The sequence below is a fragment of the Tamandua tetradactyla genome, chromosome 9, assembly GCF_023851605.1.
Source record: "Tamandua tetradactyla isolate mTamTet1 chromosome 9, mTamTet1.pri, whole genome shotgun sequence".
Lineage (NCBI taxonomy): Eukaryota > Metazoa > Chordata > Mammalia > Pilosa > Myrmecophagidae > Tamandua > Tamandua tetradactyla.
Window position 1 is genome coordinate 16,296,585 of NC_135335.1, and position 27,331 is coordinate 16,323,915.

General features: G+C 37.3%; 1 protein-coding gene and 1 long non-coding RNA gene across 23 annotated transcripts in view; both read right to left on the reverse strand.

The window, feature by feature from the left end:
• The window catches only part of LOC143646791 (transport and Golgi organization protein 1 homolog), a 54,089-nt gene that overhangs the window by 22,084 nt on the left and 4,674 nt on the right, over positions 1 to 27,331 (reverse strand). For 13 of the 22 annotated variants that reach the window (XM_077116153.1, XM_077116131.1, XM_077116132.1 and 10 more), the window contains exons 3-8: positions 9,319 to 9,340; positions 8,491 to 8,591; positions 8,146 to 8,223; positions 7,944 to 8,054; positions 7,777 to 7,843; positions 7,482 to 7,608 (exon numbers count right to left, since the gene is read on the reverse strand). In XM_077116153.1, coding sequence (XP_076972268.1) covers positions 7,482 to 7,608; positions 7,777 to 7,843; positions 7,944 to 8,054; positions 8,146 to 8,223; positions 8,491 to 8,591; positions 9,319 to 9,340 — 506 coding nt within the window. Of the gene's footprint in view, positions 1 to 6,650; positions 6,814 to 7,481; positions 7,609 to 7,776; positions 7,844 to 7,943; positions 8,055 to 8,145; positions 8,224 to 8,490; positions 8,592 to 9,318; positions 9,341 to 10,369; positions 10,441 to 16,816; positions 16,961 to 17,764; positions 17,924 to 27,331 lie in introns of those variants that run through there. The other 9 variants (XM_077116148.1, XM_077116147.1, XM_077116149.1 and 6 more) reach the window with 7 other exon arrangements.
• LOC143646793 (uncharacterized) lies at positions 24,698 to 26,918 on the reverse strand. Its single transcript, XR_013157617.1, has 3 exons — positions 26,828 to 26,918; positions 25,855 to 25,909; positions 24,698 to 25,347 (listed from the first exon to the last, which is right to left on the reverse strand). It is a non-coding gene; the product is annotated as an uncharacterized LOC143646793 (long non-coding RNA).

Below are 27,331 nucleotides of genomic sequence, written 5' to 3' on the forward strand. Positions count from 1 at the left end.
CAATATGTGTGTTTGAAACTGTGATCGGATCATCTCCCTGGATTATGTGATTTAGTCAATAGTGGTTATTAAACTGGATTAAGGGATGACACATCTTCACCCATTTGGGTGGGTCTTGATTGGTTTATTGGAGTCCTATAAAATAGGAAATATTTTGGAGAATGAGAGATTCAGAGAGAGCAGAGAATGCTGCAGCACCACAAAGCAGAGAGTCCACCAGCCAGTGACCTTTGGAGATGAAGAAGGAAAACACCTCCTGGGGAGCTTCATGAAACAGGAAGCCAGGAGAAGAAGCTAGGAGATGATGCCGTGTTCATCACATGCCCTTCCAGCTGAGAGAGTAGCCCTGACTGTGTTCACCATGTGCATTCTCACTTAAGAGAGAAACCCGGAACTTCATTGGCTTTCTTGAACCAAGGTATTTTTCCCTGGATGCCTTTGATTGGACATTTCCATAGACTTGTTCTAATTGGGACATTTTCTCAGCCTTAGAACTGTAAACTAGCAACTCATTAAATTCCCCTTTTTAAAAGCCATTCCATTTCTGGTATATTGCATTCTGGAAGCTAGAAAAGTAGAACAGGTATGATATATTCAAGATCCTGAAAGAGAAAGACTTCCAACCAAGAATTCTGTACCTAGCCAAATTGTCCTTCAAAATTGAAGGAGAAGGCCAGCCACAGTGGCTCAGTGGCAGAGGACTCACCTGCCATGCCAGAGACCCAGGTTTGATTCCTGGTGCCTAACCATGCAAAAAATAAAAAATAAAAAAAAAGGCAAAATTGAAGGAGAGATTAAAGTTTTCACAGACAAAGAAGTCCTGAAAGAATTTGTCAACAAGAAACTAGCCCTACAAGAAATACTAAAAGGAGTTCTGCCCACTGAATTAAAAAGATAGGAGAGGGAGATCTGGAGGAGGAAACAGAATTAAAGAGTACTACTAAGGGTAATTTAAAGAATACCAAAAGAAATAAAAAGAATATATAGATCTGACAAATAAAGTAAAAAATTTAAGATGGTGAAATCAAGAAACACGTTTTCAGTAAGAACTTTGAGTGTTAATGGTCTAAACTTATGAATTAAAAGATACAGATTGGCAGAATGGATTAAGAAACATAATTCAGCTATATGCTGCTTACAAGAGACTCATCTTAGACACTTGGATACAAATAGATTGAAAGTGAAAGGATGGAATTGATAGCCAGCATCATTCTCAATGGAGAGAGACTGAAAGCATTCCCCCTAAGATTAGGAACAAGACAAAATGCCCACCGTTACCATTGTTATTCAGTGTTGTGTTAGACGTTCTAGCTAGAGCAATCAAGCAGGAAAATGAAATAAAAGGCATCCGGATTGGAAAGGAAGAAGTAAAACTCTAATTATTTGTTGATGATATGATGCTATATTTGGAAAATCCTGAGAAATCTACAGCTAAGTTACTTGAGCTGATAAACAAATTCAGCAAGGTGGCAGGATATAAAATTAATGTGAAAGATCAGTAACATTTTTATGCAAAAGCAATAACCAAGCTGAGGAGTCAGTTAAGGAAAAAATTCCATTCAAAATAGAAAGTAAAAAATCAAATACTTAGGAATGAACTTAACTAGGGATGTAAAGGGTATGTTCACAGAAAACTAGGTAATATGCTAAAAGAAATCAAAGGAGATCTAAATAGGTAGAAAGACATTCCCTGCTCATGGATAGGAAGGCTAAATATAGTTAAGATGTCAAGTCTCCCTAAATTGATTTACAGATTCAACACAGTACCAATCAAAATTCCAACAACCTGATTTGAAGATTTGGAAAACCCCACTAGCAAATTCATCTGGAAGGGAAAGAGACCCCTAATAGCTAAAACCATCCTAAACAAAGAAGAATGAAGTGGGCAGATTAATACTCCCTGACTTTAAAACCTATTATAAAGCCAGAAGGGTCAAAACAGTACATTCCTGGCACAAAGACAGAAGCATTGACCAATGGAATCAAATCAAGAGTGCAGAGATAGACCACCAAATAAATGTATGGTCAACTGATTTTTGACAAGGCCCCCAAATCCTCTGAACTTGGACAAAACAGTATTTTCAATAATTGGGCATGGAAGAAGTAGATATCAATGGCCACAAAAATAAAAGAGGACCCCTATCTTACACCCTACACAAAAATGAACTCAAAGTCGATCAAACATCTAAATATAAGAACTAGCACCATAAAGTTTCCAGAAGGAAATGTAGGGAAATGTCTTCAAGACCTAGTAGTAGGAGGTAGCATCTTAAACTTTACACCCAGAGCACAAATAACAAAAGAAAAAATAGATGAATGGGAGCTCATCAAAATCAAATGCTTCTGCACCTCAAAAGACTTTGTCAAAAAGGTGAAGAGGCAATCAACTCAATGGGGGAAAATATTTGGAAATCACATATTGGACAAAGATTTGATTTCCTGCATATATAAAGAAATCATACAACTCAACAACAAAAGAGCATACAACCCAATTATAAAATGGGCTAAAGATGTGAATAGGCATTTTTTGAAGAGCAAATACAGATGGCTTATAAACACATGAAGAGATGCTCATTTTCATTGGCTATAAGGGAAATGCAGATCAAGACTACAATGAGATACCACCCTATACTTATAGGAATTGCTTCTATTAAACAAACAGGAAACCATAAATGTTGGAGAGGATGTGGAAAAACTGGGACACATATGCACTGCTGGTGGGAATGTATAATGGTGCAGCTGCTGTGGAAGACTGTTTGGTGGTTCCTTAGGAATCTAAATACTGAGTTGCCCTATGACCCAACAATAGCATTACTTGCTATATACCCAAAAGAGCTGAAAGCAATGACACAAACAGGCATTTTCACACCAGAGTTCATAGCAGCATTATTCACAATCACCAAAAGATGGAAACAAACCAAATGCCCATCAACAGACAAGTGGATCAATAAAATATACATACAATGGAATATTATGTAGCAGTAAGACAAAATGATGTCCTGAAGCACATGACAAGATGGATGAGCCTTGAGAACATAATGCTGAATGAAATTAGCCAGACACAAAAGGAAAGATACTGTATGATTCCATTTTTATGACTAGCATGAAGGTATAACCAGAGGCTTATAATACAGAAGATTGGGGGCTTAAAGATACATAGAAGTGAGAGATGGGTGAATCATTAGCTAATGAGGTTGAACTCCAATGTAAGGGAGTAGATAGGAGAGAAGTTGATTCTCTAGTGGGTCTAGAAGTAATATTACCATATTGAAGTTGAACAAGATTGAAAGGGGTTGTATAGACCTACGTTTCCCACTGATTCACTGTAGAAATATGAATTAGTTCTCATAAGAAGTACTTCAAAGATATAATTCTTATATAAAGACTTTTTAAGTCCAGGGTACAGGGGGAAAACTGCTACTGCATGCTATGAGCTGTGCTCAAAATGAAACCATCAGCACCAGCATAGTGCTAACAGCCGAGGTAAATAGTGGGGTTAGTGACAAGAGCTAAGAGAAGGTTTAGATTTCCTATTTGGCAAGGGTGTGTTTATTGGTTGTCTTTCTCTTGGGAAGAATGAAATTACCTAAAGTTGAGAATGTTGATGGACTGTGGACTTTGGGCCTTCTACATGATGCCTGATGAATGCAGGCGGCTGAAGGATGCATTGATGGAGAAGTAGATTGGTGAATGATGGTGTATATTTATGAATGTAGGTTGTGCTGCTACAAAAAGGAAAAAAGTCGTGAGACATGCAATGATGTGAATGAACATGTGGGGCATTTGGTGAGAAAAAAGTCAGAAACAAAAGAAAAACAATGGTATAGTCACCTTTACTAAATGCTTATAAGAAAATAGGGGCCTAGATTGTAAGCTTTTAGAGCACACAAATTAAGTCTGGAGTGGTGATTTTTATTCTGGATTTTGAGAGGCTGTTTTATGTATATAATCTGATGTTTAGAGATAACAATGAAGCCAAAAAGGTTGGGGTTAAAGTATTTCAGAATATAGGGGTAAAGAAGACAGTGTCTATATTTTAGAACCACACATATTTTGGAGACCAGTAGAAGAAAGGTTTATTTGATCTGGAACTGAAATTTTCTGTAATGCATAATCTAATTCAACCTATCTGTATAGCTCATTTGAACAACTGAAACACAGGGAGCCCAGAGCAAGAAAGAGGTCCTTTAATTCTGTGTAGATTATTGTAATGCCTGGAAAAATCCTAGAGTATATTAAACAGATAATCAAAAAGTATTGGCAAAGTCCCCTGAGGGAGGAGAGAAAGAATATGGAACTATTAAACCTTACCGTCAGGGAATTCCCTCGTACTGTGTCCAAATTTAGGGACAGCCAAATCAATAGGCCATGCCCTCGATCATGAGGCATACTCTTGTGAACCTTACCTAGGTAGCAGAGAAGCTTAGACTACTATAAGCATGCTTAAGAGTTACTTGTGGAGGACTTTGTTGTTGCTCATATGTGGTCTCAGTCTCTCTAAGCCCAACCCCGCAAGTGAAATCATCACCCTACCCCCTAATGGGACCAGGGGTGAAGGTCTCCTTGGAAATGTGAGAGATGACTCTCAGGGATGAAAGCAACAATTCTATTATCACCAAAAGGGGGTAAAGAAGTGTAATTAATAAAATATCAGTGGCAGAGAAAATCCAAATAGAGTTGAGAGGCTACTCAACTGGAGGTTGCTCTTATGCAAACTTCAGATAGACCTCGCTACCCATCATAACCTGCCAACATTCCAACAACCTGGTGACCATTCCAGCCAATCCTAAAGGACACCTAGGGCAATATATAAGAGTCCACAAGATTATACATAGAAGATAGAATTTAACAATGAATATGAATACTGAAACATTACATTGATCTCTCTTTAGTCTCCAGTATTATAGAGCAGGTTGAAGTAAAAACCTAAAATTGTGAAATTGTAACCCATGTCAAAATTTGAAGTATGTTCTACAACATACAACAATTATGTGGTGTTTTGCTTTGAAATGTATAGCTTTTATGGATATATGTTATTTTTCACAAAAAATTCAGAAAAAAGTCAGTTGTGAGGATAAAAAATATTTAAGCCCTCTAGCCTCAGCTAGAAGGAAATTCAGCTAGAAGGGAGAATATGTGAGGACTGTATGGTAGTGCATGACAAGCTCTGGGATCTGTCCTGTAATGACTTCTTAAAGAGTGCTTTGAAAACTATTTTTTTTTAATTTCTTTGCTTTGTATGTATGTTATACTATTCTATAAAAAAAGTTACTAAAAAAACAACAATGAGATAACATGTCACACCCACCAGAATGGCCATTATCACTAAAACAGAAAATGACAAGTGCTGGAGAAGATGTGGAGCAAGAGGCACACTTATCCACTGTTGGTGGGAATGTAAAATGGTACAACTGCTGTGGATGGCAGTTTGGCGGTTACTCAGGGAGCTAAGTATAGAATTGCCATATGATCCAGCAATACCATTTCTAGGTATCTATTCAGAGGACTTGAGGGCAAGGATACAAATGGACATTTGTACACCAATATTTATAGCAGCATTATTTACAATTGCCAAGAGGTGGAAATTGCCCAAATGTCCATCAGTGGATGAGTGGCTAAACAAGCTGTGTTATATACATATGATGAAATAATATGCAGCTGTAAGTCAGAATAAAGTCATGAAGCATGTAACAACATGGATGGACCTTGAAGACATTATGCTGAGTGAGATTAGCCAGAAACACAAGGACAATTACTGTATTGTCTCACTGATATGAACTAGGTTTAATGAGTGAATTTGGTGAATTTCAGTTAAGGACAGAGGTTATCAGGAGATAGAAATAGGGTAGAGATTGGGTAATTGGAGCTTAAGGGATACAGACTGTGCAACAGGACTGATTGCAAAAATTCAGAAATGGATTGTACAATACTACCTGATTGTAGCACAATAATATAAGTACACTGAATGAAGCTGAATGTGAGAATGATAGTAGGTGGATGGCTAGGGGCACATATGAAACCTGAAGGAAGGATCAACAATAAAGACTGAGATGGTATAATCTAGAAATGCCTAGAGTGTACAATGATACTGGCTATATGTAGAAATTGAAAATTGTTTTTGCAAATTAAAAAATGTTTTGCATGAGAAAAAACAAAGAAATGTCATTATTGCAGGGTGTTGAAAATAGATGGTTATTCATTTTTTAAAACGACTTCTGTGTGAGACTAAAGCAAGAAATGTTTATTTGGTACAAAATTTACATTTTGACTAGTGCATTTCCTAATTTAACTTATATGGACAGTTTAATTGAATGCCATAAGTACATGGAAATTTGAATAGGACATGAGATTTTGTAGCTAAGTCCAGGTTAGTGTAATGCCCTGATAAATCCCAGAATGATTTGAACAATGAATAAAGAAATATTTATGAAGTCCCCTTGGGGAATTAGGGAGAAAAGGAGAAAATTCCTCTTCCCCATTTGGAGAATTCCTGATATTCTCACAAGCAGTGGAGACAAACATATCAACAGGCCAAGCCCTTCAGTCTTGGGGTTTGTTCCTTTGACACTTATCCCCATAAAGAACAGGCTATGCCTGCTTAAAATAAGCCGAAAGAGTCACCCCCAGAGAACCTCTTTTGCTGTTCATACCTGGCCTCTATCTCTCTCAGCCAACATGGCAAGCAAACTCACTGCCCTCTGCCTCTCTACATGGGTCATGACTCCCAGGGTTCTAAAGCTCTCTGGCAATGTGGGAGAGAAATTCTAGGATGATCTGGGAATCAGCATCAAGGGATTGAAAAGCCTTCTTGACCTAAAGGGAGAAGAGAGAAATGAGACAAAATAAATTGTCCATGGTTGAGAAATTTCAAACAGAGTTAAGAGGTTATCTTGGAGATTATTCTTATGCATTAGAATAAGTTTATGGTGTATTAGAGTGGCTCTAGGAAAGTGCCTGAAACTGTAGAGCTGTGTTTCAGTTGCCATGTTTCCTGAAGATAATTGTATAATAATATAGCCTTTTCAGTGTGTTTGTGTGATTGTGAAAACCTAGTGTTTGATGCTTCTTTTATCTACAGTATGGACAGATGAGTAAAAAATATGGATTAAAAATAGATAATAGAAGGAACGAAGATTAAAATAAATTGAGTAGATTGAAAGGCTAGTGGCCAATGAAAGGGAGTGTTAATGGGTATGGCATAGATGAGTTTTTCCTTTTTTATTTCTTTTGCTGAACAGATGCAAATGTTCAAAACAATGATCATGATGTTGAATAACACAAGTATGTGATGGGTGATACTGTGAGCCATTGATTGTAACCATGTCAAGAATGTTTGTATGTCAAGAATGTTTCTATGTCTGTTCATTGTTTATAATAAAAACATTTTTAAAATGATAAAATTATCTACATTGGTCCACATCTTCATTCACACAATAGTATTTGAAACAGGGAATTCAAGAACATCTTACTCTTACACGTACTTTTTCCTCTCATTGTATGTTCTCTTGAGCTTGGGTATGTTCATTGTAAGCATTTTGCTTTCCTCTTCCAAAGCTCTGTTCTCAGACTGCAATGCCTCACAGTCCTCTTGCAGCTTTTTAATATATTCTGTAAATTATAGAGGATTTAAGTATGACATGGTGTGCATATGGACCCAAAAAACGTTTTGGAGTCTGAACAGAGGTGTGTGAATCCAAAAATGAGGAGATCATTCTTGATCTACCAATGCCAAAGCATTTTCATTAAGAGACAATTTATTCCTACTAAGCAGCCTACCTTCCAAAGAACAATTGTTGGATGCCAAGCCTCGCAGGTGATATTGTAGTATCAATGTAGAAGTTGCCTAAAAATTCCAAAATGGAAAAATTGTGAAATTTTGCATCTAGTGTGCAAACAAAACTCGAAAGTCAAAATGTGGTAACATTTTACAACAATACTTTTACCGAGTCCTGGTCCTTCACATTCTGACCTCCCTCCAATTCCATTGGAACTTGCATCCAATTTATCATATAACCCATGGTTTTGTTGATTAAATTCAGTGTTTGTTTGTAATCCTACACAAAGCATATTTAGGTTACTAATGATTACTCATCACTTGTACTTCTGTTTTTAAGGCATGATACAGGATAAAGAAGGCATTTTTACCTTAAATGTATTCATTTCCTCCGAGAGACTAATTTTTAACTTGTTGACTTCATCAATGTGATCCTTTTGCTTTGTAATCTATAAAAAATGTAATAAAGGACACAGAATTCAGAATATAAATTGCCCCATGGTATTGAAACCATACCCCAAGTAGGTGAACTCTGACAAAACTAAAGAACACAATGCTATACATTCATGATGCTGGTTTCAGATTTTGACTGTTTATAAAAAACAAACTGTGATAAAAGACTCTGTAATGAAAGAAATTATACAACAAGAGTGAAATCACAAGACACACGGAAAGAATTAAAGACAAAATCTGGAAAACATAAGAATTGTTTATACCTTCTTTTTAAAATCAGATAATTTTTCTGTGAATATTTTATTTTCCTCTGTGCAGTACTTCATAATTTCAGATATTTCTTCATGTTGATATAATACTGTCCCTAAAAAGATTAGGAGAAATGAATAAAATGGAATTGCCCTTGTATATTAGCAGCCAAGTTACATGAGGTACTATGAGGGCAAAGCACCTTGAACAGGACCTAGAATTTCAGGCTACCCTGACTGGCATTAAAGCCTCTCATCTGACCCTGCTGTGCAATGTATTGAGGCTCTGGGTCTCAGCAGAAGTCAATACTTCATTATTCCAACACATGATACATGTATGGAATTTATTATCCAATTTGGATCATTTTAATTTCTACTCATTCTCCATTAGAATTAATGGTTCCCTCCACTTAACCTTCATATTATCTTGTATAAATGTCTATTATACACTTAATTTTCCTAACAATATTTGGACCCTTCTCCAAGCCTTAACTTTCTTGATATACACTAACAGTGTCTCATTCATTTTACTCTGCCCCCAGATCCAGGTAGTACCAGACACCACCCACCTGAAAACTCAGACAAATGTCATCAATTTCTCCATAAGCTTTTCTAAAGTGAACACTTCTCCCAACTCCCACAATCTGTCCCTCCTTTCAATCCCTTTTCCTGTTGGCAGTAATTCTTCCTACTCCTTCATTCAGAACAGGAATTGTAACATTTTGCAGTTATGAAGAAACCAGATATCAGAACTCAGGGTCTTTTCTTCTATCTGAACTAAAATTCACATCAACTACCAATATTTAGACAATATTGCAGAGATAACATATGTTGAAATCTTACCTGAATATAATATATGCCCCACCTAGGAGGTAAAGAACATTAAATTTAAAGCCAAAATATTTTATGAATATAAATCTTTAAATTCCTGCTGAGCAGGCAAAATCATATCCAAGGGAAATTTTAATATTAGATTGGCTTAGAATAATTAATCCAAAAGGGTCAAAAAATAGAAATTTTTTAAAACTTGTAATTTAAATGGTATGTAATACTTCAAAATAATTTTCTGGTAAAAGCACTAAAGCAAATACCTCATTTTGTAAGAAAAGTCTTTCTATTCATTTCTAAACCTGCACAAACCTTATTTTTAATAATGGGAATGACAGACATTTTTATAATAAATATTCTCAAGTATCATTAACCCGAAATCAATTATTTATCAACCCCTAGAAAGAAATATGAGTTTCAGAACCAGAGTTGCTTTTAAAGTCTATGAACTTTCTGTGTCAAAACCAGATCCTTTTATATGACTAAGGGGATGCATTTATAAATATCTGTCTCAGGGTTTGTAACAACTCATCAAAGTTGCAATCAAAACAGAGTAGAAAAGTAAACTTTATAGACTTCAGGAAGTATGACCATACTGAATAAAAAAAATATGTAAACATGAGGTGGTGTGATGGCTCAGTGGCAGAATTCTCACTTGCCATGTTGGAGACCTGGGTTTGATTCCCAGTGTCTGCCCATGAACAAAAGAAAATATGTAAACATTTTTAAGGCTTTGCATTAGATGATATGAAATTTCCTTCCAGGAATTTTGTGAGAATTCACAGTTCCTCTAACAGTAATGAAAGTACCCTCCTAGTATTTAATGTTCACTTTCAGTAGAAAGCATTTTTAAGTTGAAATTTTCACATTATCTTATACAGTTGTCTTTTTCTCTGAGTTCTTTTCCTCAAAATTTTTAACTAATTATAATACCAGTTCAGCTTCAATTTCAACCATTATTTGTATTCATGTTAATAACCTAAAAGAAGCAAAAGGACCAGGACTATAAAAAGTCTTTGTTTATTATGACTCACAGTGTGCTTAAAACTTAATTTAAGATACTCACATCTGGGATATACATCCTTAAAAAATGACAAAGGAAATCATTCCCAAGGAGACCACAAAAGTGACAGATACCTATGGAAATCCAGAAATATCAGGTCCAAGTTGAAAATTTTCCTGTAAAATATCATCTGGCTGAAAAAGCAATACCTGAAATAATGAGAATCTCAAAAATGGTACAATATAAGAGGTCAAAAGAAACACTCATAGAAATCTTAAATGAGCTCTAAGACATAACCATATCCCTCAAAAATCTCCAAAGGATTCCATTATTTCAAGGAAGACAGGAAATTGAGTGCTTCATGCTTTGTGCAGATTTGGCTTAATTTCACTTCTGTAGATAAGTCCTGTGGGGGATTACCCATTGGTATTGAAAAAGCATGTAGAATATTGCTTTAAAAGGACAAATTCTGTATAAATGATTGTCAGGATACATGTAAATGAGTGTAGCAGCCTGTGTCAATTTGAAACTTTTATGCACCCCAGAGAAGCCATGTTCTTTAATTCTAATTCAATATTATTATGTGGTGTGTGGGTTTGAAAGCATTATGTACCCCAGAAAAGCCATTTTTAATCCTGATCCAGTGTTGTGGAGGCAGATCTTTCTTGTGATCCTAATCCATTACTGTATGTTGGAAACTTGATTAGATTATCTCCACAGAGATGTGGAATGATCAGTTGTGGGTGTGACCTTTGAATAGAGATATGACTCCACCATTCCAGTTGGGTTTTGATTAGTTTCATGGAATCCTTTAAAAGAGGGAACATTTTGAAGAGACACAGAAATGATAGAAGTAACAGAAATGGCAGAGCTACTGGAAACTTCAGTGCAGAGCTGATAGAGATGTCAGCACTTGAAGAACAGAAACATGGATGTTTACAGATCATTGCAGCCCAGAAGATGTCACCATGAGATGTTAAGATAGCCAAAACCTGGAGAGAGTCAAGAGAAAACAAGAGATGAAACCCAGCCCTGGAGAAATAAAGAAAGGAAACCTCACAGGAATAGAAACTGAAAGCAATGGAACCCAGGAGCAAGGTAAGTGCAGATGCCAGCCATGTGACTACCCAGCTTGCAGAAGTGTTACCCATCAGCCTTTCTTGAGTATAGGTAACCTCATATTGGTGTCTTAATTTGGACACTTTCTCTTCCTTAGGACTGTAAACTTGTAACCTATCAAACTTTTAAAAAGCCATTCCAGTGCTGGTATATTGCATTCCAGCAGCAGTGTAATAAAGGTGGCATATTTCTATTAAGATTTTTATATGGATATGTGTTCCACCCATTTATGGGTGTGATGTTTTAATTAGGTGTTTCCATGGAGATGTGTCTCCATCCATTCAAGGTGCTGTTGCTTCCTGGAGTCTTTAAGAGGGAATCATTTTAGGAAGAACTCACAGAAGCAGTAGAGCCAACATGAGACCCACTCATTTGGAGATGCAGAAAGTAAATTCCCTCATGGAAAGCTGTTGGAAACCAGAAGCCAGATGATGGGCAGATGGTAGTCACATGCCTTCCCAGCTGACAGAGTTGTTCTGGATTCATCAGCCTTGCTTGAGCCAAGGTATCTTTCCCTAGATGCCTTAGTTTGGACATTTCTATGGCCTTAGAACCATAGACTTACAAATTAATTCATTCCTCCTGTTCTAGTTTGCTAATGATGCTGGGAAACAATGTACCAGAAATGTAGTGCCTTTTATAAAGGGAGCTTAATAAGTTACAAGTTTATAGTTAGTTCTAAATCTGAGAAAATGCCCACATTAAGGCAGTAACAAGATGTTACCTTCACTCAGGAAAGGCTGATGCCATTTGGAACACCTGTGTCATCTTGGAAAGCAAGTGGCTGGCTTCTGGTCCATTTCTATTTACTGTGGGATTCCTTGCTTGGCATATGTGGGCATTCACTTAGCTCCTCCAGGACATGACTCTGGGTTCTGGCTTCCTTAGTGCCTCATGGGAAGGCACATTGCAACATCTGCTAAGCCCTGCATCTCCAAATGTTTGGGCATCCTGTTGGCTCAGTCATCTCTGAAGCAACTTTACTCCGAGTGTCTGCATCTCCTCTGTCTAGGCACTCCAGGCACCTACAGATTTCCATGTCTCTCAGTTCTGAGTTTTCTCCAAAATGTTTTTTCTTTTAAAGTATTTCACTAAATTAATAAAGACCCACCTTGAATGGTGGAATTAAATCTCAATCTAGTTAAAAGGTCACACCCACAATTGAGCATGCCACATCTCCCTGGAGATAATCTAATCAAAAGTTTAAACCCTAAGCAGTAAGTCTGCCACCACAAGATTGGCATAGTAGAGAAAACATGGCTTTTCTGAGGTTCCTGACAATTTCATGCCAATAAAACCCCTTCAAAGCTGTTCTATTTCTGCTGTATTGCATTCCAGCATCTTTAGCAAACTAATACAGATTTTGGCACTGAGAAGTGGGGGTGGTATACTTTGTAAACACCAAACATATTGGGATGGCTTTTTAAATGGATAAGGGGAAAATTCTGAAAGAGTTGTGAAGATCTTGATAGAGAGGCCTAGAATGCTTTGAAGAGACTGTTGGAAGAAATGTAGACTCTAAAGGAACTTCCAATGAAGTCATAGACAGAAATGAAGAATGTGTCATTGCAAACTACAAGGCCCTTGTATTAAAATGGCTGACAAGTTGGCCAAATTGAGTACTGCTGTTGAATGGAAGTTAGAATTTAGACACAACATTCTGGATGCTCAACTGGGAAAATTTCCAAACTGCTCCTTGTAGATTATCATGAAATGTGACAGGAAAGAGATAAGTTGAGAACTGAATGCTTGGGAGCAAAGAAAACAGGGATTGATGGTCTGGGAAAATTCTGGGCCATAGATAGTGAGACCCACATGAATAGGGTACCATGTGAGGATTTAACCACACGTGGAAGCAGTCACTTATTACAGGACAAGTGTGGATTGGAGATGGAGAGATCCAGAAAGGATTTGTGAAAATTCCTATTGTCTGATGATTATGATTCCTGCATGCTGCATAGAAAATCAATGATAGTCTCATGTGACCTGTATAAGTGGAACCACTACCAGTCAGAAAAGCAATAAATGGAAGGGAAAATAATTTCAAATGCAAACCCATGGGAGGTAAAATCTGGAGCCAGGAAACTTTGGGAAAGGACAGAGGGCCAACACAAGCACTTGAAGAGGGTGAGTTTTCCTGGAAGGCAGAGGACTAGCCTTCTGCCTTGTTGCTCAGGAAGTGTTTTGGTGCCCCAGGCCTTGGAGAGGATGGAGTACATAAACCAGGGATTGGGGGAACCCTGTGGATTGTCCCATTGTTCTGGAGGGATTGAGCATATGCTCCAGAGATGGCAGAATTGAGCATGTGCTCCAGAGATGGCAAGGAGCTCGGTTGCTGCCCCAGTGTTTGGAGAGGGTGGAGCTAAGAAAAATGTGATCTTCCCAACCATACCCAGCATTGCAAGCCTCACCCCAGCATTTGCAGAGAGCAGGGCTATAACATAAGCCCTTGGCAAGGGTGGGACTATTGCTATTTAATGTCCCAAGGAGAAGTGACTCTCAGATTTTGAAATCTAAAGGAGTTTGCCCTGCAGGTTGTCAGAACTGTTTGAATCCAGTGAACCCTGTTTTCCTTCACTCTCCCCCTATGGCAATGAGGTCATTTATCTTATGACTGTTCCTTCTTTGTTTATTGGCAGCAGATAACTTGTTCTAAGATTTACAGGTCCACACACAGAGGAGAATTTTTTGCTTTAGGACAGATGATGCAGTGAGTGACCTGGATGAAATTTTGTACTATTTTTGACTTTTTATTGTATTTGTATTGTTACTGAAATGGCTTAAGACTTTGTGATATTGTAATGGAATTAATTTAGTTTTTATGTGTAAAAAACATGTATTTTGGTGGTCCAGAGGGTGGACTACGCCAGTATGAAAATCTTGTGTACCCCAGAAAAGCCATGTTCTTTAATCTTGATTAAATATTGTTGGGTGGAATGTTCTCAAGTTGTTTCTATGGGGATGTGACATACCCAATTGTAGGTAGAACTTTTTGACTAGATGGTTCCCATGGAGATAGGTCTCCACCCATTGAAGGAGGGATTGTTTACTGAGGTCCTTTAAGAGGTAGCTATCTTTGGAAGAGTGCACAGAAGTGACAGAGCCAACACCAGACCCAGATATTTGGAGATGCAGAAAATAAATGCCCTTAAGGAAGCTATTTGAAACCAGAAGTCAGAGGAACAGCAGACACCAGTCACACACCTTCCCAGATGACAGAGGCGTTCTGGATTCATCAGCTTTGATTGAATTAAGGTTATCTTTTGATAGTTGTGTTGGTTTGGGCATTTTTAAGAATTATATCTGTAAAATTGAAACTTAATACATTCCCTATTTAAAAGCTGTTCCATTTCTGGTATATTGCATTCTGGCAGCTTTAGAAAACTCACACATTGCTCTGTTAAGGAAATTTTCCAGAATGTGGGATAATGACTAAGTCACAGTACCTTCCCTTACAAAACTCATGATCTTTTTGGGGAAATAGTGGAGGATGAACAAGGTCACTGCAATACAAAGATGGAAGCAAATATCTTCTGGGAAATGCCAGCAAAGCACCATGGAAGCATTCCCATGCAGCAAAGATTCCTTTTGGCATCCTAAATTACACACTTCCCCAAGGAGTGGAAAGTAAGAATTAGCCTCAGAAGGCCATCAGGACTTATGGAAGTGGACCTGCTTATCAGAAAAAGTGGGGTTGGGAACTTCAAAACCAGTTAAGTTTTCTAAAAGCTCAAAGTTGAGGTAGGGAAAGAGGGTGCCCCTGTTCTATGTTAAATGCAGCCAATGTCCAAGGAAAAAGTTCTAATTTTAAAAAATACCAAGAAGTCTCTTGACACAGATTTATTTGAATGCACAGAAACAAAATAAATTCTTCTCTGAGTGGGGTGGCTCCAGGACAATTTTGCTTAAGTCAAACCTAGAGCATGATTATTGGACCCTTCCATATCCCTTCTGGGCATCTGAGACATAAAGATCAAACGTGCCCAGCCTTTTGCTACAGGGATTCCTCCAATCTCCCTATTTGATTGACTGTTTTTTTGGGGGGAATGGAGGTTGTGGTGGTGGACAATGTTGATTTTTAATGAGTGAATATTTTCAGAGCAGAGACTGTGTATCTCCCTTTATTTGAACAAACCTGAAGACATTAAGGACCATTTTTATTTTAGTTAAATAAACATTCTTTGGGTGAAACTTTTTACAAAGGGAAGGACAATATGTAATATATCTCCTGGTGAGGACAATCCTAATAGACTCCCCTCTTTGTGCATTTGAATAGGCTGCAACCATGTTTCAATATCTGATGGCCTTCTCAAGCTCCCATCAAAATAACTGTAGAGACCCTGGGTTAACCTCTAGGAGACTTATTCTGAATTAGCAGAAGGGAAGGGAATACTCAGAATTTCTGTGTGGTAGTTAGATTCAATTGTCAACTTGACCAAGTGAAGGTACCTAGTTTTGTTGCTGCAGACATGAGTAAATGGTATGCGAACCTCATCTGTTGCTAATTACATCTGCAGTCAGCTAGGAGGTATGCCTGCTGCAGTGTATGACGTTTGACTTAATTGGCTGGTGCTTAAATGAGAGAGCACAATGTAGCACAGCCCAAGCAGCTTGGCATACCTCATCTCAGCACTTGTAGCTCAGCCCAGCCTTTGGAGATGCAGAAAGGAATCACCCCAGGGAAAGTTGTTGGAACCCAGAGGCCTAGAGAGAAGGCCAGCAGAGATTACCCTGAGCCTTCCCACGTAAGAAAGAACCTCAGATGAAAGTTAACTGCCTTTCCTCTGAAGAACTAACAAAATAAATCCCCTTTTATTAAAAGCCAATCCATCTCTGGTGTGTTGCATTCTGGCAGCTAGTAAACTAGAACATTCAGAAAGCCAATAAAAAAACCAGAAAGGACCTGGGTCACAACACACTTGGAATTTTTAACTGAATAGCTACAACAGCAATGATTAGGCCTGCTGTTTGCAAGACTAGTGAGCTTTCACATATACAGATGACCTACTTAGAGAAAACATTATGTACACAACAGGTCAACCCTTTAAACTGGCAGAGCCTGAAGTCCTCATCTACATTGAACTTCCGGAAAAAATTCTGACATCATGACTCTAATTATACCAGAATTCATTACTTTTTGATGTTATAAAGTTATGCTTTTCAGATTTCCATAATTTCCACCTTTTCTGTAAGTGGGACCTATGGGGGTGGTAAGGCCCATAACACAATATAAAAGTAGTCATCAGAGTCCATTAAGGCTGAAGCCAGAAACCTATTCACAGGTACTGTTTCTGCAAGGAGGACCTATCCCCCTTCATACACCTTAAGAGAAACACAGTGTGACAACCCAGTTAAGAGGGATAAAGTATGGCAAGTGCAACATTTACCCACACTGGCATTTGAATGACCTGTCATTGTCCAGGCTGATCTTAGCAGGAGGAACCAAAAGAACAAACTCAGAGGTCCCATAATTGGTTGGTGTGTTAGTTAGATTCAGTTGTCAACTTGGCCAGGTGAGCATACCTAGTCTTGTTGCTGCAGACAGAAGCCAACGGTAAGCCAATGGTACGTGAACCTCATCTGTTGTCAATTACATCTGCAGTCAGCTAGGAGGTGTGTCTGCTGCAATGAGTGACGTTTGGCCTAATTGGTGGTGCTTAAATGAGAGAACACAATGTAGAACAGCCTAGCAGCTCGGCATTCCTCATCTCAGCACTCGCAGTTCAGCCCAGGCCTTTGGAGATGCAGAAAGAAGTTACCCCGGGGAAAGTTGTTGGAACCCAGGGGCCTGGAGAGAAGACCAGCAGAGACCATCCTGTGCCTTCCACGTAAGAAAGAACCTCAGTGGAAAGTTAGCTGCCTTTCCTCTGAAGAACCAACAAAATAAATCCCCTTTTATTAAAAGCCAATCTGTCTGGCGGGTCACGGTGGCTCAGCAGGCAAGAATGTTTGCCTGCCATGCCTGAGGACCCAGGTTCGATTCCTGGTGCCTGCCCATGTAAATAAAAAAAAAAGATATTTCCTAATTTCCCTTGTGATTGCTTCTTAAAAAACAAAAAGCCAATCTGTCTCTGGTGTGTTGCATTCTGGCAGCTAGTAAACTAGAACAGTTGGTCATTGGGCGACTCTGAGGTTGGGAGGAGTAGGGCAGAGGGGGCCTGGGGAGGAACAGGAAAGGGTGGTGAGGGGGAAGGGGAAAGGGGAGAAGGAAGACGGAAAGGATGGCACAGAACCAGTATTCAGGAAGAGGGTGAAGGTAAGGATCAAGGTGGAATCTGGAGGAAAATTGGGTCAGCAGGTGAAATGTTGTCAGGACAAAAAAGGTAAGGTGAGACTCACAGGAGCAGACCGAGGAAGTGGAGGAGGCTCCCTCTTCCTAGTAGCCTTCTCCCATTTGGTCACTGCCTTAGCAACCTGGCATCTTATAACTCTCCCTCACCCAATCAGCAGTCTTCTTCCTGCCTCATCACAATGAAACATCACAACGTGCACTGCAGTTTTATCATTCCCCTCCCCCACTTTATCTCAACCAGTTGCCATTCCAACTACAGTTACTCTCTGAAACCTCTACAGACCTTCTTATATTTTGTCCTTTTCCCTTCAATCTTCAAGGTCTTAGTAAAGTCTCACACACAGAATATTTAAAGAAGCCTATCAAATCTGAGAGCAAGATTGTCACTCATATAGAAAGATGGACAGAATAATTTGGGAAATACAAATGCTTAAGTTCATTAAAGCTGTTCAACCTCAGGAGTCACTGGGGAATCACAATTAAAGCCATCTTCATGTACCTGCACACCCTCAATTGGCTGTAAATGAAAGGGTATGACAGTAGCAAGTGTTCAGAGCTTGTAAGCAGTGGGGACTCCACTGCACTCCTGTTAAGAGGATAAATTGGTGATAACACTTTGTAAAATCATATGTCATCACATACCAAACTTTAACTCAGTTCAATACTTAAAACAATATATTATTCAGAAATGGTTGCTCCTTATGTGCACTGGAAGGGATGGGCAAGAATGTTTATAGTAGCTTTGTTGGCAATGGTCAAAACCTGGAAATGAGTCAAATATCCATCCACAGAATAGAGGTAGTTTACCCAAGGTTACCTAAGACAGTGTTGTGTTGTCATAATATATATGTATATGTTTATATAAATTTTGGCTCCAAATATAAATACTTACTCTAGAGGTAGGTTACTTAAGATGGTTTAATATTGTCAGAATATTATATCAGTGGAAAAACACAAAACATCCCATAGTAGCTTCACACAAACAGGGGCAACTGACTTTTCTGTTTTGGTTTTTTTTTTTCTTTTTGTATCATTTTACCGTCATCTCGGTCCTGTGCTACTGGATTAGAGTGCAATCACTTCAAATATTTCTGTCTATTCTAAAACACTAGACACTAAAAATAAATAAATTTATAATGAATCATTATAAATTTATAATGTAACAGTCATTTGTTACATCCTAATTTCTCAGATCTTCTTCCTCTCATTTGATTATCCTTAGAATCTTTAGGAAAAAAATTAACTTACTGTGAAAAACTTTTATAGAGACTCAAGTAGATCCCAGAGCACCCTCTAGGATGTTCAGTAATATTATTGATTTGGGCTTTGTACGCTGTGGTAGCTTGCAATTTCTTTTTGAAGCTTGCATGAGAGATTAACTTTCTTTCCAACTGCTAATGGTAAACCCCTAATGAGGGCGCTGAGTTCAGCTTTTTGGGCTGACATCCCAGGAGGTAGAACTATCCTTCTATAATTTCTTGCAGAGAGATAATAGCATATCCTGCCTTTCTAAATCCTTTCACAAAACTACTTCCATCCATAAACCATTTTAATTCTGGGTTATTTTATGGACCGCTATTGTATGCCTGGCCTGGTAGGGTAATTGTAAGCTAGTGTCTCTGTGCATGAGTGTTCTAGCAGTGCTAGTGCACATTCCTGACCTGGGCTTACAGACAACAGGGCAACTGGGTTTAGGCGGTGAAAACTTTGATTTGAACCTCTGGTGTGTCTAAGACCTGGGATCTAATGTTTCAGGAGCCTATTGTTTGAAGGCCAGTGAGGTCCTCTTGCCTCCAGAATATTTCTAATATATTAAGGTGTATATAATGATAGACTTTGTCCGCATGTCAACTTGGTGGCCCCTACCATTCTGAGGTATGGCATCCATCTCTGGAATGTGATGTCTAATGGTCTTTAAAAATATGCTACAGGTTGGGGAATGTACTAAGAATCCTAATGATATTGTTTTCTTCTCAGCTGCATATGGGTAAAAGGGCTTATCTAAGTTTGGCAGACCCAGAGCAGAGCAGGGTGGTAAGTGTGTCATTGAGGGCAGTGAAGGCAGTATCCTGTTCTGCACTCCATTCCAAAGGAGTACTGTCTAGTCCCCTAACAGCTCTGCAGTTTCTCCAAATTGGCATATCCAGATTCTGTAATATCCTGCTACCTCCAAGAAGGCTGGTGTTCTAGTTTGCTAGCTGCTGGAATGCAACACACCAGAGACAACTGGCTTTCAATAATAGGGATTTATTTAATTAATGTATAGTTCTTCAGAGGAAAGGCAGCTAACTTTCAACTGAGATTCTTTCTTATGTGGAAAGCGCAGGGTGATCTCTGCTGGCCTTCCCTCTAAGCCTCTGGGTTCCAACAACTTTTCCCCAGTGATTCCTTTCTGCACCTCCAAAGGCCTGTGCTAAGCTGTGAGGCTGATATGAGGTATTCTGAGCTGTTTGGGCTGTGCTATGTTGAGCTCTCTCATTTAAGCACTAGCCAATTAAATCAAACATCACTCATCACAGCAGGGATGCCTCCTAGCTGACTACAGATGTAATTAGTGACAGATAAGCTTCACATGCCATTGGTTCATATACACAGCAATAGTATTAGGAAACTGCACCCAGCCAAGTTGACACCTGAATCTAAGTACCATAGCTATTAATTGTTTCTTGGTCTTAGGTGGTGACATTTAGAATATAACCTTGACTCTTTTGGGTGACAATATCACTACCATGGTGTGAGGATAAAACCAAGGTAAAGAACTGTTTACAGGCAATTTGAGCCTTACAGGCTGACACTAGGTATCAATATTTGGCCAAGAAGTTAAGTGTGGAACAGTGTCTATAAGGGGGACTTTCCTAGTTGGGCTGCATATTAGTAAATCATCCACATACTGTAGAAGGGAACTACATTCTAAATGCTGGAGGTCTAGGTCCTGTGCTAGTGCATTTCCAAAGAGATAAGGACTGTCCCTACACCCTTGAAATTGGACTGTCCAGGTGAGTTGAGTTGGCATATTGTCCCCTCACCCCTACAACTCAAAGGTAATAGAAACCGAGAATCCAGACGTAAATGTATGCAGAAGAAGCATCCTTAAATCAAGAATGACTACCACATGGTGGAGCTCAGGATCTTATTTAGGAGGGAGTAAATAGGCAATATAGTGTAGAAGGACTGAAAATTTGGTTTATGGCCCAAAGATATTTCACTAAGAGGTAGGTCCCACTTGTCTTCATAATGGGCAGGATAGGGGTATTACAAAAGGACTGGCAGTGGATGAGAACCTTTGCTTTTAATAATTTTAGGGTGCTGTTTGACTATCTCTAAGATCATCCTGCTTGAGGATATGTATATATTTTAACTTTTTATTGTATAATATAACATATATACAAAGCAAAGAAAGAAAAAAGCAATAGTTTTCAAAGCACTCTTCAATAATAAGTAGTTACAGAACAGATCCTAGAGTTTGTTATGGGCTAGTGTACAATTATCTCAGATTTTTCCTTCTGGCTGCTCCAAAATGTAGGAGGCTAGAAGGAATAAATATTTTTTATCATTGAAATTGACTTTTTTTCATTTTTTTCTGAGAAAATAACATATATACAAAAAAGCAATAAATTTCAAAGCACAGCACGATGAATAGTTGTAAAACAGATTACACAGTTTAGTATGGATTACAATTTTACAATTTTGGGTTTTTAGTTCTACCTGCACTAAGATACTGGAGACTAAAAGATATATCAATTTAATGATTCAGCGATCATATTCATTTATAAAACCCTACTTTCTCTGTATAACTCCACCATCACCTCTTATCTTTCTATTCTACTCTTTAGGGGTATTTGAGTTATGACCATTCTAACTTTTTCATGTACAAAAGGGCTGTAGATAATATGGGGTAGGGAGATGGAACTATCTGATGCTCTGGAGAGGCTGGCTCCTCTAGGTTTTAGGACTTATCTGATCCAGGCCCCATCTGGAGGTTGTAGTATCTGGAAAGTTACCCTAGTACATGGAACATTTGCAGATTCTTATATATGGTCCTAGGTGTTCTTTAGGATTGGTTGGAATGGTTTTGGTTGTGGTTTGGCAATTTCTGATAGGTAGCAATGTTTAACTGAAGCGTGCCTAAGAGTGACCTCCAGCATAGCCTCTTGACACTATTCGAACTCTCTCAGCCTCTGATACTTCATTAGTTATACTTCTTTTCCCCCTTTTTGTCAGTATGGAATTGTTGACTCCATGGTACCAGGCCTGATAGATCACTGGGAGTTATCCCCCACATGTCCAAGGAGACTTTAATCCCTGGATGTCATGTTCCAAGTAGTGGGGAGGGAAATGATTTCACTTGCAGAGTTGAGTTTAGCAAGAATGAGGCCACATCTGAGCAACAAAAGAGGTCCTTCAGAAGTAACTCTTAGGCATACCTAAAGGTAGACTAAGCTTCTGTACTGCATGCATGAGTTTCACAAGAGTAAGCTTCAAGATCAAGAGCTTGGCCTATTGATTTGTGAGTCCCTAATATTTGACACACTATTATGGAATTCCCTGATGATAAAGTTTTATAGTTCCATATTTTTGCCAGTGTGAAGTGATGTGGTATTTTTAATTCTTACCAGCCTCTCTGCCAGTGGTGTGGTTGAGACAGAGGCTGAGATAGAAAGCATGCTTAGGTTGCTTCTGTTTTCCAGAATTCCCTGAGAGGGGGCCACCACATGACCTGAGCCCTGTCCTATTTTCTTAGGGAAGATACAGCCATTAGGGGATTATGTCCATTCATCTGACTCGTTACTTTGTCTCTTAGATATGCTTTATTTCTGCAGTTGTCTAGGGCAGGGCTTTAGCCTGAGAATGCTCACAGTTCTATCTAATGAGGTTTCTGTGTGTGATCTCAGCTACTCCACTCATTCCAGACTGGTGTATGATGTGTTTCCAGTCACTGAATTCCCCTTGCAATAGATGTTCTATACTGGTTATTTACTAGCTGCCCTGAAGGATAAACAAAATTCTGCACCTCACTATGCCATCATCTTGCCCATCTTCTTAATGTTTGTGTTATGTAGAATATGTTAAAGGGGAACAGTGGAAGCTGCAGGCATAATAAAACTTCAAATTCTTAAGATGAGGAGATACAACTTTCTCAGTGAAATTATGATACCTAAACTTCCATTTACAGCTAAGATGGAGTACCAAGACCTGATGCACCTTAAGGCTGAAATAACCAAAAAATAAGGCAAATAAATGAAATGACAGCTATGGACCTTAGAAATTAGTCAATGAAGGAGCATTATACACTGAGGTGTCTTAGAAAATGTTGCTAACCCAAAACTATAAAGAATTTTTCCTATATATTTTTTAGAAATTTAGGCTGTTTATGCTTTATATTTAAGATTATGATCCCAGCTGAAGTAATTTTTATACCAGTTCCAAAATGGAGATCCAAATTCACTCTTGAATGTGAGAATCTAATTGTTCCAGTAAAAACTGTTGAAGGTTATCCTTCCTCCATGGAACTGCTATTGCAATTTTATTGGAAATAAATTTTGATTTATTCCATTTTTATTTATTTATTGATACATATATAGGTTTATTTTTGGACTTTCTATTCTGTCCCATTGTACATTGATAAATGCTCTATGGTGAAATTAAATTGTAGAAAATGAAGGTGGAATATCTTTATAGGGAATCAAGAGTAGGAGAATTAGAGGCAAGAATGGTAAGTTTAGGTCAAAATCAAATAGAGAAAGAGTAAAAAGGCATATGTTTCAAAGAGCATTTTGTTCCAAATTAGAATATGATAAAGGAGTGAGCACAAACATCTCACTGAAGTCAAGGTTTGATACATTCAAACTTTAAAGAAAATTTTAAGCTCAAAATTTTCAAATGCTTCTATGATTCACTACAGAAAAGTATGCATGCTACTTTAAGGTAGAGCAAGTCTTAATCCTATTCTGTCAAATATATAATTTCCTAAAAGAGATTTTCTTCCTTAAATGACAGAATTAAAAATAATAACTCACAAACATGGGACTTCTAATTCTTAGTCATTTTAAAATTATTTTCCCCTCACAGAATGATTTTTGATGTCATAAAAGAAATGCTAAAAACTTTAAGTCAATATTTTTTTCTTGAGAAGTATTGAGAAATAACTGAATTTGAGATAGAAAGCTGATATTGAAGGTTTCATGCATAGTAACCCACATTTCCACTTGCTGCTGTCATTGGATAGGATAAAGTAATGGATAATGAACATAATACATATAATGAAAAGTGATTGTGACATAAAATTGTGATTTTTTCCCTTTCTTTGTAATAATTTGCATTTGAAACCATATGATTTCTTCATATCTGGATACACATTTATTTGTGTCTTTTGATATGACATTACACATTTTGTCAGGATTGCATAATCTTCTCTCTTTTTAAGGATAGATGATGGATTCTTATAGTATGCTTACCTTAAATTAAACATATGACTATTCTCAAATATATTATGTTTTCAAATTCTGTTAGTTTCTAGAGAGAACTTCCCAAAATTATGAAACACAGTCCTTGTTTCATATTATATAATTGGGTGAGGGGAAGATAAAACATAGGTATAGAATGATCAGAAATCAACATTGTGATGTGTACTTTAGGCATTCAAGGATAGAGTTTGCATTCATACTGACACATAAAAGAATTTCTAAGGAATTCATGAAGGTCATCCTATTTGATGCTTAAAAAATGATATTTAGGGGCAGTGAGATGGTGACTCAATGGCAGAATTCTTGCCTGTCATGCCGGAGATCTGAGTTCAATTCCTGGTGCTTGCCCATGCAAAAGAAAAAAGTGATAGTTACACAACACTCTTTTTTGTGGGGGGGGTGCATGGATCAGGAATTTAACTCAGGTCTCATACATGGAAGGTGAGCATTCTACCACTAAACCACCCATGTAACCTAAAACACTTTTGATGAGTTAAATTTAACTATCATGTAATACATAAAATATATTCTAATACACATGAGATAGATGACTGAAAATCAAGAAGACCATATCTTCTTTCATGTATCAGATAATGCCCTGGATTAGAATGGTTATAAATCTGGGAACTGCATCCCAGCAGGCTCACAAGTCAAAAATTATTACTGGTGTCAAATCACTACATTTGTGATAAAAAATGTTGAGAAGAAAGTGGTAAATGTGGTTCTTTCATAATAAAGTATTGTCTACTTTGGTTAACTTCCTTCTGGAAATAATTACAATTTGAAATAGATATGTCTTTATTGTATAACCCAGAACAGAGCATGTTTAACAAAAGTACACTTGAACACAGAAATTAAATGAATTTTGAATATTGAAATTAAAATGCAAAATCCAGAGGTTGTGAGATGACTAAAGCAAGAGAAGCAAGGAAGTGTTTCTAAGCCAGTAGAGTTCAGAGCAGATGTAAAGAACTTATATCCAGCATCATATCATTATACAAGAAATTAGGGTAAGAAATTGGAATAAAAGCTCAAAGAATGAATAGGCAGCAATGCCAGTTTAAACAAGTTTTTTCAGCAGACCTATGCATGTGGTTCTGGGGAAGTGAAGCATGCTGTGAACACCAAGGTAGAGTCTGGTGGTACCGTTTTGAATCCCAACGGGTCTGATAAAGGTAAAAGGAAAGTTGAAATTAATCCTCCTCACAATAATAGAATGGAAAAAGTCCTAAGTAAATTATTTTTGCTATAAGAAACTAATAAAAAAAATAAGACACTATGTTCAAATATCAATGTCAAAGTAATTCGAATATAAATGATTTTGTATGTAAGGAAACAGTGGGTTTCTCAAATATTTAACAAACTTGTAAAATAACTATTTGTTGAGTATTGTCTTACACTGTTATGTTCTGGAGATTCCTCAATCATAAAGGTGATCATAAGTACAAAAATAAAAAGGCCATATGATAAAATAAGCAAATTGTAGGTAAGCTTTTTACAATTTCTCAGTAATTTTCATAGATTTGTAAGGTACATATGTAGTTTCATATTTTTTAAAAAGTGTAAGAACTGGTTTGAAAGTTTAAATAATTGCCAAGTCAACCAGAAACCAAAGTTTCAGAAGTATAAATTCAGTCGTAGTTCTAAAAATGGAATTGATTTGAAAGTCTCACCTGTTCATGAAATAGGAAAAATTACAAAAACTCAATGAGCCTTTGTTTCTTCCCCCTAAAAAATTATGTGAAGATATTAACACAGCCCAAGAATATTTAAAAAATAAATGAGAAAATTTCATAGTAAGCACTTGGTCTACCAAACATTAAATCAGTTAAAACAATTTCCCTCCTCTATTCCAGATATTAGCCAATTCTATAATTCTGCTATTTGCCTTCTTGTTTAAATTACTGTATTGTCAACATAGATCGTCACATAATCAACACCCAATTTTATTTGATCACATACCTTCTACCCAAAAGAAATATTCTGTTTTTAGTCTTTTGTGCAATTTTCTAATAATTAAATTTTATAATAATTTTTATTGTCGTATTTTGATTTCCATGGGCTATATTTCAGCTATATTATTAAAATAAGAATGCTTTTATGAGAATAATCAAAGGCAAATAGTGAGGTACTTGAGGGTAGATGGATCTGGCAGAATTCCTGAAGTCATATCCTCAATGTAATTCAATCAATATTATCATTAATTAAAGAACAAATATGTTAAAAATAGTTACTAAACATCTGCTAAGTAATGGAATGTGATAACTGAATTATAATGCCTAATCACAATGATGTTTATTTCAATAGAGAGGAAACACGAAACCATTGCAAAATTAAAGTGCATAGATACATAATAAAAGCTTTAGTTATACAGTAAAAGTATTGCACATGCTGGATTGGCACAAGGCATCACGGAAGAGTTGTAGCTTTATAGAAAAATACATTTCAAAATTATGAAGTGGGTTTCCCTTTGAAAAATGCGAGAGACGTAATTGCTTCTATTTCAGGATTCACTTTGTAAACATGAAAAGTAAAAAAGATTCAATTTTATCTGCCTACAAGTGAAAATGCCTAATTTTAGAATTCATTCAAATATAAGCCTAATATTAGAGATGTTGATATAATTATAATTTAACATACAGTTACCATTGGACCTCAGTTGTATTCCTTGAGTGTAGGGTATAAAACTGTGGAATTTGAATTGAGCAAAAGTCTTATTTTCTAACTCCTCTATAAGAATCTGGTGCAGGAAAAATTGAAAACTTTCCCCCTAAGATCAGGAACAAGACAAGGATGTCCACTATCACCACTATTATTCAACATTGTGTTGGAGGTTCTAGCCAGAGCAATTAGACAAGAAAAAGAAATACAAGGCATCAAAATTGGAAAGGAAGAAGTAAAACTATCACTGTTTGCAGACGATATGATACTATACGTCGAAAACCCGGAAAAATCCACAACAAAACTACTAGAGCAAATAAATGAGTACAGCAAAGTAGCAGGTTACAAGATCAACATTCAAAAATCTGTAGCATTTCTATACACTAGTAATGAACAAGCTGAGGGGGAAATCAAGAAATGAATCCCATTTACAATTGCAACTAAAAGAATAAAATACCTAGGAATAAATTTAACTAAAGAGACAAAAAA